The sequence below is a fragment of the Leptosomus discolor genome, chromosome 5 (genome assembly GCF_034619465.1).
Source record: "Leptosomus discolor isolate bLepDis1 chromosome 5, bLepDis1.hap2, whole genome shotgun sequence".
Classification (NCBI taxonomy): domain Eukaryota; kingdom Metazoa; phylum Chordata; class Aves; order Leptosomiformes; family Leptosomidae; genus Leptosomus; species Leptosomus discolor.
The window spans coordinates 59166315-59185024 of NC_141395.1; the positions used below are offsets into that span (position 1 = coordinate 59166315).

General features: G+C 41.2%; 1 protein-coding gene across 1 annotated transcript; it reads right to left on the reverse strand.

Moving 5' to 3' along the window:
- Positions 1–625: 625 nt before the first annotated feature.
- On the reverse strand, positions 626–18279 carry ANKRD46 (ankyrin repeat domain 46). The gene is made up of 4 exons (XM_086465540.1): positions 18269–18279; positions 8068–8410; positions 6605–6763; positions 626–2110 (listed from the first exon to the last, which is right to left on the reverse strand). Exons 2-4 carry the CDS (start codon positions 8376–8378, stop codon positions 1894–1896), a joined length of 687 nt encoding a protein of 228 aa, XP_086321666.1. The 5' UTR covers positions 8379–8410; positions 18269–18279; the 3' UTR covers positions 626–1893.
- Between the last annotated feature and the right edge of the window lie 431 nt (positions 18280–18710).

The window sequence follows — 18710 nt, forward strand, 5'->3', positions numbered from 1 at the left end:
ACTAATGTAATAATAAACCAAAACATATTTACTACATATATTTATTTGTAGCATTCACCCATACTGAGAATACAATTACAAATTATGCAGATAATACATACTGAAAGACAACTTGATTATTCAAGATACAGAGTATTATTAACAGAAATGTACTTATTTAGAGAAGTAAATGTAATTTAGGTATACTATAAGTTTAAATTTCTCCGTCCATGAACAGATGTATGATAATTGAAATGTTCAGAAGATGAGTATGCTCTAGTTTTTTTTGGTTTGTGGTTTTTTGTTTGTTTGTTTGTTTGTTTTTTAAAGAGGCTTTCCTTTCTGCAGCACTGCAGCTGACAGAAAAGTATCATTTCATTAACCTCTAACTTAAGAAATGAGATCCAGAATCATTCAGACACAATTTAGAATGGGGCCCAGCTCAGTGAAGCCCATGTCACACATTAAAACAAAGACAAGAACCCTCTTCACTCAAACCCATAAACAAGAAAGAAAAATACACATGGTAGCGGAACAGAGAGATGTAGGTTACTTTCATCAATACTTATTGTAATTTATAATTTGATAATGTTTGATGTTATTTAGCAACAATTTAGGAGTGGCCACGTAAAAAAAAAAATCAATTCAGTAGATTTGCAGAATTCATTTTATTTGGGATTTTCAATGCAATGGTCAGAGTCTAATCAGCATGGGAGGAGAAAATCTGCTTTCTGCTTTCTTTGAAAACCTCCAACTTACTAGGTAGTACCTTTCTAGCCTTCATAAAAGACTATCTAACTGATTCATAACCCTAGGTTATTTACAAACAAAGGACGCTAAGTACAGAACAGGTCAAACTTTCATTTCATATGATGTTCCTAAATATTAACGTTTTAAATACTTTTATTCTGCACAGTCAGAAAAAAATTCATTAGTCTCTAAGTGCTGTCTGAAAACAACTGAAATGGAAAACAATTCTAGAAAGGAATTCTATTCAATCAAGTCCTCTCCACAAACATGAAAACAATAGAATTTTATGGTTCAGTCTGGTCCTTGTGGGAGAAAGAAAAACTTATCCTTCACAATATGTTTCACAAAGACAATGGCCTTACAGAATTATTATATACAGAGCAGAACACCTAAATCACTTTTTAATCATCCTTACAAAGAAAGGTTTGCTTAGTAGCACTTCAACAAAAAGGGAAAATTTTCAGTCTAAGGCTGAAACAACTTTACTTCCACAAAGCACAATGAACAGCTTTGTTCCACATAATTTACTTCAGGCAGGTATTAACAACATTAAATTCATCTGGAGAAGAAACACTACATTAACCTAATAAATAAAGGACTGATTATACATTACAGACATAGTAAAACTTAACTATTTCTCATTCTTTTTATAAACTGGCAGATATGAAACTATGGGGAGTCATTACAAGAACTGTGAAGCTGCACCTTATTACTGTCTATATAGCAGAATGTGTTATTATTCAGATTTGTTGAGAAGGACTTTTAAAAGAATTTTTTTTTTCAATCAAAGCACGCACAAAAAAAATCCAACAACAGATTTACCTCTCTTCATAGGGAAATCAAATTTGGTTCTGTACTAGGGTATATTTTAATTGTTAATTAAATTATGAATTTAATATTCATCATGAAAGGCCTTTTCTAATCATAGTATTTCATCAACAGAGAGGATTATCTTCACATCTTGCTTGCAAGTCAAGTAAGAGGTAGCTTAGGAATGCTTTAGAATTTAGTGTTTTACTTGAAAGGAATTAATCCGCCTTTCAAAGGGGTTAATAATAAGCCAAACAGTATATACAGGTGCCACTGCCTGCACCAAGAGAATAGTTCCAAGAAGCTCAAACCAAGATCAAAACAGGGAAAAGGACAGTGCACTTTGCATTTGCCTCAGTGCACCAGTTCAGGCTGGTTTTCTACAAAAGGAAGCACCCCACTAACATAGTATGCTATTCCAAGCGACAGCAGAGCAATGACAATGATGAGGAGCAGCACCCTCCAGAAGCCCAGGTCTTCCACAAACTCTTGCCATGTGGTGCGGAAACTGGAAAGAACTCCTTCACCTTGCTGTAGGTTTGGATTAAGGAGGGAATGGCTTTCCATCGCACTACGAAGGATTAAAGTTAAAAATAAATCAGAGCAAAAGAATGCACCTTTAAATACAACAGTAATCCTATTAAGAGCAACCAAAACATTCTAAATTAAAAACTAAACCCACCTGCAGATTTATAGCATTGCCTTCACTAAATCAAAACAACACAAATCAGGAAAAGACTCCTAACTCTAAACTTAAGTTAGCTGAAAGGATGTTTTATTAACCTGTGTAAAGAGAATGACATTTGTCTTTGTACAATCACACTGAGTTTGCAGTCTTGCCACCTACAAGCCTTCAAAAGTCAGTCCCTGTAATTCCTACTAAATATGGCTTAGTAAAATTAATGAAGCATAAGCTAGAACCTCAAGGGGCACAGCTCTTGTTAACAAAACAACAAATTATGACTTAAAAATAAACTGACGAATAAAATGGAAACTTTAACCAACGTAATTTAGATTCTGAGCTCTAGCGATCTTTACTACTCTCCTGCATGTCTTTGTTAGAGGCCTCTTCTCTAGCATAAAAATATCAAAGAAAACAAAAAATTTGAACAACAAGAAGTTCAGAAACTTTTTGATCTTCAAGACAAGTTGGCATTGCTGTGTTTTCTGCCATATGGCGTTCAGCAGCTGCTTTGATGTTTTAACATTCCACTACCCAATCCATTAGGCCCCCTTAAATTGTCAGGCTATAAATTAGGGACTGAAACTCACTTTTAAATGAGAAACAAATATAAAATTAGAATGATGCAGTCATCTTGACAATGAATCGCCTTTAGAAAAAATGTAAGTCGTTTCAAATATCGCATGGCTTCTTGCATCATTCTCCCAACTTTGCTCATTTCACAATTGGTTTATAACAGGAAACTTTCTCTGTTGCTGTGTGAAAAATCTTATAAAGAATAGCAACACTTTCAGATCACTTCATGTCACTTATGTAAAATTTTAGCCATCTGCACAGTCCTAATACTTCTCACTTGAGCGAAACTACGTACACAGGTGTTTACAGGACCAAGCTCTGACAAGCACAGAAAGGAAATGGTGAAACCAACTATGGACACAATGATGTCAACAGCAGAAGGTAAGCAGAGAAAAACCAACTTTTTTTCCCTCCTCCTACTTGCTTTCAGTTACCATATCCTAGACATGTCTTGTATCAATAATCCACAAAAAAGAAGGGAATCAATTTTATTTTATCGATAAAACCAAAAAAATTTATCAATAAAAAGAAAAATATGGGAAAAGTAATTTCCAAGTCAAAACTAATTGTAGAAATCCTATATTGTTCTTGGTGACAATAATAAATTAACAAATGATTGTTATCAGGAAAACCCTGATTCATGAATCTCTCTTCTAACATTACACCGCAGAAAAACTACACTATTCAAAGGGTACTTTTTCTTAGGAAGTACAGCCACTGAAAAATAATTGACTTAAACTCCCACAGCTTGCTGAAGTATCGTGGCACTGCATGCAGAAGATTTCAGAAATTGCCTATTAAACAGCTTGGGGGTTTTTGTTTTTTAAATATTTACCTTGCTGTAGAGCTAATTTTGCTTGCCCATAGCTGCACGATTTAGTCATCTTCCTTGCTTATTATGATTTCCCAAGCAAAACAAAGGGTTTATTAAAAGACAGCCATTGGTGTAGAACAGAACTACTCACTAAGTACTAACTAGTTAATACATAACCACAGAGAGGTTAAATAAAGGTGCAATGCAATTTAAGTGAAAAGATCACATGCTTGCTCATTAAATAGAAAAGGGTACATAGAAAACACTTTTGTTATTTTGTATTACAACCCAATTAAAATCAATGTTATTCAAGATATTTTTTCTTATTACAAATTACAGCTGCTTAAGAAATGGTAACACAGCAATGCATCCTACAGAAGAGTTTGTGCCACACAGCCCAGACAGATGTTCCGTTTCCAGCACAGCGTGGAAGTTCACATGTGGCTGCACTCATGGGTGCAGTCACAGGTCACGCTGGGCTGTGCAGACGGACAGACCGCCTGTGCTGAAAGACAGACAGAGCGAGGTCTGCCTCCTGGCAGCAGAGTGCCGCTCCTCACTGGGAGGAATGCGACGCAAGAGAAAATAAATTTGACTCGGGAACCTAGCTTTGGCCTTTGCTTCCAGAGCACCAGCAACTGTATGTAATAAGGAGCAGAAAATTTAAGGCAGAGACTGTTTTTAGAAAGAGCAACCGTTATTTCTCCATAGGTTCATACATAATGCAAGAGAGCCGACGGGGTAGAGGGCAGAAGACATTCATCTAAGTGTCTCTAAAATGTGAAAATAATACTAAGAGGGAGGAGTAAAACTGTGGAGGTCTGAAAAGCCAACTGTTACAAAGACATTATTTATTTACAAAGCAAACAGCACACAAGCTCACTTGCTTTTGCTGCTGTAGGCATCTGTTATTTGTTATTTTAAAAATACTGTATTTCAGGCATTTTAAACACGTTCACAAACAAGCTGGGTAGTGCACTGTTTATGTCTCTGTGCCTCTCTCCAAGGAGAGTTGCTGACTTCCTTGCCAAAGCAAACAATATAACATTTATGAAGGTTGAGTAACAGAAAGGAAGCTATGTTCTTTAAAGGGACACCATCAAATCAAAAGTCAGAATCCAAATGGGGCTGAGCTGTTGGTCTGTATGTTTAAACGAAAACAGCATAAATGCATTTCCGTGTGACAAGCAACTTTCAATAAAATTTAGTTAAGTCAGAAGGTAATATACACAAATTCTTATAATTTATACCCATGTAATTTTGAGAATAATATTAAATTTTCTATTTCAGGGCTTAAAACAGTCTTGCTGATTACTGGGGTCACCTGATGTATAACAAAGAACTTCCAATCTGCTCATTGGGAGTATTTGCCATGATTTCCGTAATTTTGTTGGTTTCACCTTTTCTGTTTACTCAACTTAGGTAACAACTCCATCTACACAGTTTAATTTTCATTTACAGTACAGGCTGTGTACATTTTGACACAAACTGAACAATTATTGACAAAACTCCCTATCTTTTGTGATATAATGTTCCAGCAGCCACAGTTCATGATCATTATTAGACAATATAAAAAATTACAAATTTGAATAAATTCACTGTAAGAGCAAGTATTCTAAACATTGATATCCTGTTTCCAATATAAATTAAAACAAAACAAAACAGTACTGGAAGGATCTCTCGCATTATTAACCTCAGTCCCATGTCCTGTCATGTTTACTGGCAATTCAACAATTTCTGGGAGACAATCAGCCTCTTTTGAAACTTGCAAGGCTTCTTACTTTCATCTAAATCCTACAAGGTGCCTGTCTTGGAAGCTTATTGTAAAAAAAAAAACAAACCCAAATCTCCAAATTTTCAATTAAAAAAAAAAGTATTTGTGGTTTATCTGTATCCTGTGGCTCTTGTGTCTTTTGACTTAAACAGTTACATTGTTCAAATCCAGTATTTCTTGTCAGCAACCACACACTTCTCAGCCTTCACTCTGCCAGGCTAAAAAGAGCTCTAGTTGCCTCCTTTTGCAAGGAGACGCTCTGTTCCCTTGAGCGCTGAAGTAATGCTTCTCCACGCTTCTAAAAGGATAAATTAAACTTTTTTGAATGGGGCTAAGCAGCATTACAAAACGTACTGCACGGCAGAAGTTACCATTGCCTTTTAAAACAGCACTGACAGTTTTCTTTCTGTAGCGGGAATATCTTGTTTTGTGTGTTCTAGGACTTCATTGCCTTTTTCAGGGTATCAACTCCTGGAACTGACTAATACATCAAGCCTCTTCTCCTATACCCTCTTTTTCCACTGAGGAACTTCTACTTTATGGCACACAGCTTTAGGTAAACGAAGCTGCATTTTGTGCTACTGAATCACAATTTATTCCTAATGATTTTCTCCCCCTTGTCATCCCAGACTTTTGTCTATGCCATCCCTGACTTTTGTCTATGCCATCCCCATTTTCCTCTGGGTATCTCACTTTTTTGTATCACTAACACGTTACTACTTTCTATGCCAGTATAATTTATGAAAACCGTAAGTAAGCACAGTCCCAGAACCAGACCTTTAGGAATTCATTAGGAACTTCCCTCTAATCCAATACTTTCCCTGAAATTGTCGGCAGTTTTCCTGAAATCTTCAGTTCTCCTTTAACTGTCTTTTTAGCCACCATGAAAGTCTTATTTTATTCTCCATCTTTTCCAAGACAACTACTGACAGAAATTTCATATACGGCAGAGTATCAAATCCTTTATTCAAGTTCAGATAGATGAGAAGTCTGCTATCCCTTCTTGGCACGGACAATCCACCTTACCGAAAGGATGTCAGGCTAGCCTGCGATACTGGCATTTTGCATTTCACCCCATTTTTCCCTTTGGCTTCGTGGTAAGTGGTGGAGCATTTATTTCCACAATTTTTGTTGAGGAAGAAACAATCAAGTCAATCACAAGAATCTAAAAGCCATAAAACATTATTTCCCCTCGTAATTACTTTTGGTTTGTAAATACCTTTCACTTTCAGCAGTTTGCATCGTTTCCAGCTTTGAGTGAGCTCCTCTGTTAAATCCTTTCACTTCTTGCTCCTCTAAAGACTCCAGCAGTCTAATCACATCTTTATTCACACCCCTTCGTTTTGCAAGAACAAGTGGTGTTGCACCTTGGTGATTGCTAAAATAACGCCACAAAAGGACATGAGAAGAAAAGAAACTTTTAATATAGAAATCAAGACAACTCAACATAACACATTACAATCTAGTTAAGTCCTCAGAACTACTTTCTGTCATATCAGACAGTAAGAAATTCCTGCCCATAGAAGTTATAGCATAAGTGACTATAGAAGAAAATCAGTATATTTAGGTTTGAAATTGCACAACTCATTTTTTCCTCTAAATAAAATAAAAATTCCTAGAACTCTGATCTAATTGGAATCTCTGGGTGTTATAACAAAAAATAAACAGTAGATTTATGGCAATGTTCAAGATTAAGCTTAATTTCAAGAAAGAATTGTGCAATCTGGTTCCTCACAGTTCCTTTTTCCATGTGGGTATTAGGACATCAGGCAAAAATGAAATAAAATACAGATGGTCCCTCTGCTACTATTAAAATAATACTGAATAGGACCAGAGCTGCCTTCAGACTAGGGATTTTCACCAGAATTGTTTGAAATGAGGGGAAAAAAATGTCAATCCACAACCCATATGGAATCTGGTCTGCCAATAACTAGTTTTGCTGAGTTGAAAACATTAATGAGGGACAGGTGAAAAAGGAACAGATTAAAAAACTCAAAGGTTCTGAAGTTACTACTGGTTTTTGCACGTCTTGTGAATAGGCAGAAAGTTCCACAAACAAAATAATTCAGTTACTGCCATGAAACAGCTAGTCATTTTGCAGCTTGAGAGCTCACATCTGAGCACCGGCATCTGACAGCTGCTGCAAGCCAGCAGGAAAGAATATACAATATTTAAAAGAAGGATTGAGTCACGGACTTTGAGAGAGGGGGAAAACACTGAAAGGGAGTATTGTTACCAAAGGAGTATGGGAATGAACTGACACACACATATACTGTATTTTCTTTGTCTTATACAGTACCACAATTAAAACAATAGAACTGTGGCAGAGAAAATTCTTTTCAAGCAGTCAATGTGATTTTTTCTTTGGTGCCAACCACCCACACCTGGCCGTCCGGCCAAACCAGGATAGCAATGTCATCAGTGAGGCAGAATTAGACACAGCAGCCTACACCAGCAGCTGCTATTTTTGTTTGCTTTGCCTTTTGCACAGACTAGCAGAAGTGGCCCCTGATTGTTTTCTTGCTTTCTTACTTTATGTTTTTATTAAGTAATACCTTAAAAAAGTTGAATTGCACCAAATACACCATTTCAGCAACAGCAGATTTGTATGCAAGGCTCCGGCAACAGAAGACTAGTATATTAGATTTTATTTTTTTTTTTTTTAAAAAAAAGGTGACTCACCAAATATCAATTTTAAGTCCATTAGAAACTAGGAACTGGATGGTGTCCACATGCCCACACAGGTGAAGGGCTGTGTTACCTTGGTAATCAGTGGCTAGTAGGTCAGCACCAAATTTATGCAGGAGTTGACAAATGTCTACATTTCCTCTGGCTGCAGCAAGGTGAAGGCCAGTTCGGCCTCGGCTGTCACGAATATTTGGGTCGAAACCACTCTCTAACAGTCGTTTGGAATAATTAAAATCTCCATCAATGCAAGCCTGCAGCAGCGGCACATTTGTCTGGGAAGAGTCGTTTACAAAAACGTATGACATTGTTCTGATTCTCTCTGGAGTAGGTGACAAACCTATGAGTAAAAGTGGGAAGAAATGACGGTGAAATCAGGCAAATAAACACAACACAAATATTCGGTAGACTGCTCAGGTTCTCCAACAAGAATGCAAACTAGCTTATAAACCAACTCTGAAATCTTCCTGTCATACATATTAACTTCGTGTGCTGCATTCTCTTCTGGTAATATGGAAAAAGCTCCTTTCACATGTAGCAGTGAGATATCATGTAGTAGTATTGATATTAAAGGGCAAAACACTGCAGATGAGAACTGAAAGGGAGAAGAAACACCTTTCATAAATTGGGAAACTATAAACAATTCAGTTAACAGATCCAGTGATGCTAACTGCAATGCTTACTAGCTATAAACAAAGCTACTCCAGTGGGATTTCCACCATCTGAATTTCAGCTTTGAAGCACAAAGTACAGTCCGTTGCCAAAAATGCTTGATTGCTATAAATACTAATTCCTTCATTCTGCAATAAATATATTTTTCAATACTCTTTGCAGAACATTATTTTTATAGTGCCACAAACTATACACAAACTACTGAACAAACAAGAATAGCACTATGGATCATAGAAAACTGAGTGTATTATGTGAATTTGCCCACCTGAAAATTAAAACTGAAAGCAGGTACAAGGGGGACAGTTGTAAAATCAAGTACGGAGCTACTGTGGGTTCAACTACAACCCCAGTATGGAGAAGCACAAATGTAGTTTCTCTGGCTTAATATTAAATAAAGGATTAAGGCCTTTTTCTGTATCAGGACCTAAAAGAGGAAGATAAATGTTGTTTCACCACGGATTTCTTGATATGGAATATTTTGTGAACTATGATTTAAGTTTTGCAGAAGAGTATCTTAAGGCTGAGTCAAATAATGAAGGTATGATGACACTGTGTGCTTACAGGACACAGAAAAGATGACTTGAAAACAGTAAGGAAAAAAAGAGAATGACTATGCAAGAGGATGGTAAAAAGTGCATGAGGCAATGGTAAGAATAAATGAAAACATCTGGGAGGCTGGACAGCAAAGCTTTGCACTGCCTCAGAGAGGAGGCAAAAAAGAAAAAAAAATAATCATATAAACTAGTAAAAATCCTTAGAAGAAATCTCAATACTGACACAAGACAGTTCAAGTGACAGGAAGGAAAAGTGATTTTACTCCATAAGCTTTGAATGGAAACTGAACTGAAACTTCACTTGAAACAGTATATTTCACTTGCTTGGGGTCTGTATCTCAGGCTCGTGATTTAGCAGTGTTCTGATTAACTATATGAACCTCTTTTTAAGACTGCTATACACAGATTTAAATTTTCTCATCTATATAAGGTATCCTTCCACACCAGTGCACTCATTCAGCTGGGAGAATGGAAACATGGCCAGCAGCCAAACAATTCAATTTAAAATCTCTCCTTTTTTTTGAGACTTTATAATGTCTATATTTTATGGCTCTTCCCCCATGTTTTAGATCAAATTCAAGATCAAAGTACCTACAGAAGTAATTTCAAAATGTTTACACACTGGTCTGATTAACAGCTGTAGCTGTAGCAGTTGGGGCTGTTGGGGTTAATAAATCATATTTAAACTTCACTAGGTTGTAATTTCTACCTGGACAAATTCTGCTACATGTATCAACACTGTCTAGTTTCCCAGTGCAGGAATGCAGAACTTCTTTCCTGGACACAGAAGAGAAAGAGATAGGAATAATTTCTACATCCTGGCATCTGTATAAGGAATGATTTTAAGCAGAGTACATTCCCCCGGGCTGCAAGTATGCTTCTAAGCACGTGATGGTATATCCCTGGCTTGAGCACCCTTTCCCACAATCATCTCTGATAGCAAAAGGCCAGTTCACTGATGTACTGTAGAACACCTCATGCAAGACTAGGGCATTTAGGGCACTAACAGCTTTCTTATAACTCTACGCAAAAAGAAAGGACAATGTACTTACAAAACCCCAGATGTTGCAAAGCTAGGACTCCCAGCTGACAGCAGTTTCAACTTTCTTGCCAATCTCCCACCCAAATCATAAATGATACAGGAATTCCCCTTCAACTCTGCTAGTTTAATCTTTACTGAGAAAAATATTGGGCCCAGCTTCTGTGCAATATGATTGTGACCTTCACATTCCGCACTAAATCTTCCCTAAAGCAATATCATAAATCGTTTAAAAACCTCCAATTATCAGCCATAGTAACAGCGTATCAACAGCACAAAACCCTACTTGTACTTGATAAAAAGACCGTGGTTCGCTTGTAAAATAATATTTAAGTGTTTAAACCTGTTTAATAAAACAAGACCCAACATAAATCAATAACAGAATATTCTACTGGAAGAGACATATGCTATTTGAGAAATAGTATGCCACGCGCTGTTAAATGGAAGCTAACGTTTATATTTTCATACCAGACGTATGTCTGGTAAAGCCTTACAGAATTCCCCGTCACTTCACATACAACTCTGATGAAACATTAGCTAATAATACCAGAAAAAAACCCGTCACCGCCTTGACTTCTCAGGAAAGGAAGCAATGAAGATTAGCAGAAAGTGTAACTGGAAGTAATTCTGATTCCGAACATTATCACTAGAATCTTTTAGAACTGATTGCTGAAGTGTAGAAGACTAAAGTGAAACCTTAGTATTTCACAGTAAGGAAGACAAAAAACTCTACAAATGCTTCTTCCCAACATTTGAACATTGTGGACTAAGCAAATGCATCCACAAAAAAAAAAAAAAAAAAAAAAAAAGGACCATTTGGTTTGATTTATCTTTGTGATTAAAAAGATTTTTTCTACAAACACAGTTCTATTTCACATATGGCTACCTAACATATGCCAGATACAAGCTACATACAAAGCTGAACTATACACCATCTTTAAAGTGCCAGTCTCCAAATGATACATTCTTGCCTCAAGTTTAACCTAATTTAGCAAAATTTCCTGTCTAACAACTCAGCAAAAAATTACAAGTCACCTTAATTAGATATTTTTGAATAAACAAACTGTGTGGTTACGTTTTTGTCCACAGTATGTATCAAAAAACTTACTGCTGTAATGAATAGCTAATGCAGTGGATTTAGAAACAAAATTCCAAAGCATTAGCTATTCTCTTTCAATTGCTTCTGAATGGTGGATCAGGCAACAACCCTGAACCTGGCTAAAGGCTGTACGCCTGCCATTAAGCACTGATCTCATGGGTACAAATTAGGACAAACGGACTTGCATTAGTAGCAAGACACAAAAGCATGAACACTCTGAAAATCCCTATAAATTACTACTACTGGAGTTAATTTGGTTCAGTGACTTTCTAAAAGTGTATCGCTATCTACTGATAACGTACCTTTTAAATTATAGTTTTGTTAAAAAAAAAAGTTTTGCTGCTAATAATTTGGTACTTTGATAGAAAACGAGTTTTGTGGAAAAAAAAGTAAATTCAAAGACGTCCTCCCAAGCAAGATGGATTCCCATCAGAAAGGCATAAGAATAAATTTTCCCTAAATTTATACAACATGGATATAGCCTAAGCCCAGTGTACTTTTATTGATAATTTTAGAAATTATGCTGTAAGCCACTTCTTCAATGACACATGTGGGCTAGTATAGGACAAGAAAATCTAACTGAACTGTTGTTCTCTGTTTTCTGAAGTGATTCTGTCAGACTAATTTACTTTTATTTATTAGAAGTCAGTTGTCTCTCGCTGTACTGTGTACAATTGGTACCTCAGTGTTACATGCTGATCTGCTGTGTAACACGTTCACACCTGCAGAAGCCAGGAGTGATCTCGAGGAATTCAAACCATAGAGCCAGATGCAAGTTCTGTCGCTTCTTAAACTAGCCCTAAATTTGCACTAACCATGGACAGTTTTATTTTACAGTGAATATATGCTGCTGTCTCTTGCCTTCTCAGTAAGTTCGACAGCTACCAAACAGCTCCAGAAAAAGGAGAGAACACTTAGATTGTGAAACAGAATGACTAATGGCACCACTCCCGCCACTACAAAAATATTAATGAACCTGACAAATTGTAATTAATCACCCAGTCACTGCTACATAGGATATACCAGTTCTGCAAACAACAGTATTTCCAAGAACATTCAGAAAAACTGAAGTAACTGTCCCTATTTTAAAACAGCATGTCAGGACAACGGAACAATATCAGATTGCTCAGTACTTGAGATTTCTCAATATTAATACACACTTTGGTGTTTAGAACCCAAGCATCAGTAAGATTACCACGAAAGAAACTGCCACCACCAAGAAATGGAAACTAAAACAAACCCAAGAAAAAGCACCATCCCCCACCCTGTTCCAGCAAAACACACAATGTGTGTTACTTGTATATCTAGATTTGCCAGCTCCCTCGTGGCAAACAGCTTCCTCTGTCACTAATACACGCTTGAGAGTGACAGTGGCCTGCAGAGCTTTTCCTCTTCAGTCTTTAAATGAATGAAAATTGTGCCAGTGCTTTGCTTAAACTGTTAAGTCCATGATCTCTGAAGGCAAAGTTTCCTGGTCAAATGGGATCGTTCCCTTAAAAACACTTTGTGAACATAAACTCTTTTCGGATACACAAGATAAAATTTTTTCAAAGGTGTAATTTAATAATTAAAAAACCAAAACAGAACCAGATTACCCTGCTTGTCTATCGTCTGAACACTGATCAGATGTAAACCCACCAATATTGTTCTCTTTCCCTTTCTACGTAGGCTGAGGGAGAAATTCCTTGGTAAGTTTTCATGCATGCTTGTATTTATGTGTAAGTTACTAAGAAGTCATTTAACTGAATATACATTACATTTAGTAAAAAGTCTTATGATCAATTATAATTTCTGCTCAGAAAAGAACCCCATTATCTAAATCAAGTTCCACCAAGAGCTCTGTATCTTCTATTAAAAACCTTTATCTATTCAGTCCAACCGGAACCAAGTTTTATTGCTGCACTTTTATGGATCAGCAGACAATAGCACTGAGAAACGGTAAGCCTTGCTCATCAGTGTACAGTACATCAACATTACAAGATAAAAAATAAACAAGAGCTCAAATGCCAGTCTAGGGTTGCAAAATGCTCCCCCAGATAACAGGTAAGTGTATTGTGTATGTACACAAAATAAGGGAAAAATAGGAAAGAGATCATTCCTTTAAAACACCTTTATTGACAAGCAGATTCACAAACATTTTATCCTTTCTACACTTAACTGGTCATTCAGTTGCATTACATGTCTCAGTGCATTTAACATCTATCAAATATACTTTTAAGTATTTTTGAACCTTGCTCATTTTTCATCTTCTGCCCAAGAACTGTTCAGGAAGAAGGGCAATTTACAGATTTCTTCAAATCATGCCTGACTCCAACTCCCCAGGCCGGGCCGGGGTGACTGGCTGAGAACTGCAGGAGCCGCGGTCACCGCGCGCAGTTCGCACACAGCCGCCCTCACACAACGCTACTACATGGCAGCGCTCGTAACCAGCAGCCTCTCCGCAAACCTCCGGCCAAATTCCTCTCCGTTTCTGCTGGGCACACGCAGGGCGCTACCGTAGGCTGGCCAAGAAAGCACCACGGGTCACCGCATACTGGTTCGTCGCCGGTTTACTGGTCTGTCTGTTAACAGACCAGCGAGGATTCGCTCCGCTCCTGGAGAGCGCTGGCGGTCCCTCACACCTGCCGCAGCCCCGCAGCAGCGCCCCGGACAGCCGCCCGGCCGGGCCGGCCCGGGAACCGCGCTGCCGGGCCGGGCCGCACAGCCCGGGCCTGCGCCAGGGCCGCCGCCGGGCGGGCGCTGCTGCCACCGCGCGGGCGGGCGCTGTTCCTTAAAAAACCCCGAAATCTAAACCCAAAACCCCTCCAGCAACCCCCGCCCCCCAAAAATCCCGGCGCAGTGGCCTAGCTGGCCCAGCACTCTGCTCTCCACAGCAGCAATCAGGGGTCCCTCGGGAGAGCACAGGAGCCTGGCTGCCTGCTGCAGCCCGTTCCCCAAACACGCCCCAAACAGCAGCCACTACTGCGTCATCGGGGACCTCCCTGACTGCATTCCCCTCAGACCGCCCTCCCACCAGCTGCAGCAAGCAACCCCCATTCTAGTGCTGCAAGACTGGACAAATAGCTCTCACCTCATCCACTGCCGTCATTTCATAAGTCTCGCTCGTGCCCCAGCCATCTCCTCTCTGATGTGAACAGTCCTGGCTTTCCAGTCTCTCCTCACAAGGAACACAACCCTCTTGGCCCTTTTGGTTGCCCTTCTCTGACCCGCTGTATCCTTCTCCAGATGCAGACACCAGCAGAATGGTGCCCTCTCTCTGCTTCTCAGTAGCCTCCCTGAGGACTGTCACCATTTTGCCGGCTTTCCAGCTGCCACAGCACACTGAGCTGAGGTTTTTGTGGAACTGTCAACGGTGACTCCGAGAGCTTTTTCTTGAGCTGTGGCTGCTAGTTTTGAGTTCATGGTCTAGATTATTCTACCCAAGATGTCATCTTACCTTTGTGTACACTGAAGCTCATGTGTCACGTTTCTGCCCCCTTCCTTTCTTTGGCAATTTATTTTTGCCCTGCTTTTCATTTTCTAACTCAACTATTTCTGCATGTAAGAAATCTCTCTTATGCTATAAGCACCCAGCCTCCTCAAAAGCCTCTGGTAGGGTACTTTCTTCTTAATTCTTCCTGAAAATCCAGGTAGACTGTATAAATCATATCACCTGCATCTACAATCCTCCTGAGTAAATTTTAGTAAAAACTGATGAGCCTTCAATGTAGGAAACCTCTAAAACTGTACCTGAACACAGGCAGAACCAGTCCCTAATGTACTAGCACACAGCAAGGACCAGCATACGCTATCTGCACAAAAAACATGGAGGTGAAGAAGACAGACACGCATTCTACACCACCCGTGGGAAATCCAAACACCAGAAGCCTTCCCTGAAATGTGTGGCTGCCCTTTCTCTACCATTGTCCATTATTGCTGGTCTGACACTATAAGAGGTCTTGAGGAGGCTGCAGAATACAACCCCGTCGACGAACTGTAACAGATTTATGCCTTCGTGTTCTAAAATTCAGCCAATGTAGCTGCATTACTTGGATGTGAGAAATTTGCTGAGTGACAAAACTGGTGTTTAAGCATCTCTGTTCCACTTCAATTGAAATTTTATCGATAGAGTGAAAGAAAGAAATGCCACTTGGAAAACTGGCATCGATACATGAACTAAAGCCAGAATCTAAGCTCTGTAAGTATAGATATGGCTTCAGTGAGGTACTGCACAAGATAAAACGTTTTTTCCACATATTTAGTAAGCATCATCTTTAAACAGTAAAGCAAACCACCACAAATCTGAACATTTCAGTATTTGTTTTCTTGACTTAGGTGACAGCAGGATCTCGGTTAACACCAACAACCAAAATCTGGTGGAAGAGGCCCACGCACTCAAGCCAGGCCCGTCAGCCTGTCATCTACACGGACAGCATGCTACGGATGGTCTCTACAGAAAGCTGAAGGCATCACAGATCACATATTTCACATAATGCGTATAAACCAATGCCCTCTGAAATACTCTATGTGCGTACTAAGCGACCCATCTGAAAGTGGAGCATGCACAACTGAGATCATGTGGAAGCAACAACTGACAGACTGATCAAAAGAAAAGAGACACAGCTCTCAAAATTCCAGCACACCCAAATCCCTAGAAGGGCCACTAGTAGTTCACTAGTGGATGACCAGGAGGCTCAGGTCCTGGGCTGCAGGTGAGGACTTCAAGGCCACGTGTATTCAGAAATTAACTGCACAAGAAGATGAGGTGGAATAATACAGTCAAAGTTCAAATCCCTCGCTCCTGCTGACGAGGCAACTCTAAGTGAAGGATACCAAAACCTGCTGAGAGGGAACCCACCATCGACACAGATCAGAGCTGATTTTTAGTCCCCTCTTGCAGAGACAAACTCGCACTCCTCTGGCAAGGAGAGACAGCAGATGCACATATCACACTTCAGCCTTCAACTCGGCTTACTCTCCAGCACCTTCCCTTCAACTCAAAAAGAGAGCAATGCGCCAGTGTCATTTTCTGATTGCCACCAATCCTGCTATTCAGACTGCAAACATTACTGTTATTTTTCTTCTTAAAAACGTATTTAACAAGTTCTTACCTATTTTACAAACAAAAAAGAAAACCAGATCTAAAATCGACTGGTAACACTAAGCTTAGCTCCCTCCTGCAGCAAACAAAAGCATTACTTTCACAAACCAGTCACATTCCATCTAAACAGTGTCGGGCTTTTGCTCCTGCTTGACCTTTTGGAAGGCTGCTCCTGAACACCAGTGCCCTCTGACGGTTAGAAATGTTCATATAATATTAATCTTAAAATATGTCACATTATTCATGTATCAACATCATTTGTAAGCTCAGTTTAGTCCCTCCACAGTGTTTACGTTGATGGTTCAACAGGAAGCAAAAAAGGCCTTTATTCTGCAAAACTAAAAATGCCAAACCCTCCTGCACCTGTCCCACTTCACCTTCTTACCCAAGAACGACTAACGTTACACAGAGCACTCTAGAGCTTTGTCCACGGACAACAGCAACTTCTTCTTCTGCATCGCCATAGAGCCGCATTCACTTTTTCCACAATCTCACATCTCGTAACTACCTAACACCGCTTTGGTTTCATGTTGCTTTCAACTGGTAAGAATTTCTTCCGTAAATTGTGCACTTACAAGTTTGCAACTGCAAACCCTTGTTCTTTAAGTTGCTGCTGTATTTATTTCATATTCTGGTTCTCAGGATCACCCATTTCTTTCTGTGTAGTACTGTAACCCTCTTCTATACCACCAATGACTCCCAACTCTTCATCGCTACCAAATTAAAAGTAAAAAGGTAAAGTTTTAATTGCTATATCAAGATCTTTATTAAATATTTAGTAAGACTGTTCTTGAGACAGATCTTCAAAGAACTAATTTTGTAATCTTTTATACTCAGATTTGATGGATTTTCTTTTCAATATTACTCACCGCAGTTTGTCTGCGGTTACTTTCCCAACCTCTTTACAATTAGTGTTATCCCTGTCTTTTCAGCACAATAACAATGTCCCCTGCAGCAGATCAAAAACTATAGTGCTGTCTAGAAAAAAAGAACTACGCCATTTCCCTTAAAAACAGTAATTACTTTATCAAAGACAGTTTTGAGCACAGGATAAAGAAAAGCTTTTCTGGCAAAAATACACATTGCCTTTTAGTTTCACTTATCTTCACCGTTTTCTCCTAAAAGTGCGTTCTAAAGCACCGCGCCGCGGGGGCTGCACATTTACAAGCGTCCTGCCAGGAGGGCGGCCGCTTTCCTGCCCGTTTCCCGCCCTTCCCGCGGTAACGGCACCGGCGGTTCTCCCGTCAAACGCCTTCCCACCGGAGCCTTGTCGGCTCTATCAAGCTTCTATCGCCGCTTGCGGTGCCCGTCACCGCCGGGCCCTGCCCCCCCGCGCCGCCCTGACCCCGGTTCGCCCCCCGGCCTGGCCCGGCCCGGCCCCGCTCCCAGCCGAGCCGCCGCACGCCCCCGCCGGCGGCCTGCGGTCAGCGCTGCGGCCGCTGCGGTTCGCTCCCCGCCGCTGCTCCGGCGGGGGTGTCACGGCTTCGGGGCGGGGGTGTCACGGCTTCGCGGTGGGCTGTGGCGGCGCCTCCCCCGACGCTGCTCCTCGCCCCCCCGCTCCGCTCCACGTCGGGCGCGTACTGCTCGGCAGGGCCCGGGCCCGCTACACGCACCGGCGGGCGGGCAGCGGCTCCCCCCGCCTCCCCTCCCGGCCGGCAGCGCCCCGCCCTGCGGACAGATGGACACCGCCCCGCCTGCCTCGAACAGACCGACGGACGGACACCGCCCCCCCCCCCCCCCCCGGTACCCGGTACCTGCCACTCGGCGGCGGCGGCGGCTCGGCACGCAGAGGGCGCGCGGGGGCGGCAGAGGCGCGGCGGAGAGGCCGCGCGCGCCCCCTGCTGGGCGGAGGCCGCCGCCGGGCAGGCGCTGTGTGGCCGAGGCGGAGGGGAGGGCCGCAGCCCGCCGCCCCGGGCCCCGCTCGCTCCGCCCGCGCTGGCGCAGGCCGGGGGCGGAGGCGCGGCACCGCCCAGCGCTCCCTGGGGGGTGCCCGCCGTAGGGGCCGTGCCCGGCCGGGGGAGGAGGCCGGCGGCGGGGACGCCGCTACTCACAGGGCTGCCGCCTCGCCGGGGACAGGTTGGGTGAGGCGCGGCCTCCCCCTCCCGGAGCCGCTTACAGCCCTGCCGTTGTGCTGCGGAGCATTGCCGCTGCTGGTCCGCAGAGGCCTCCGGCAGCGGGGGGGGGGGGGGCATTAGA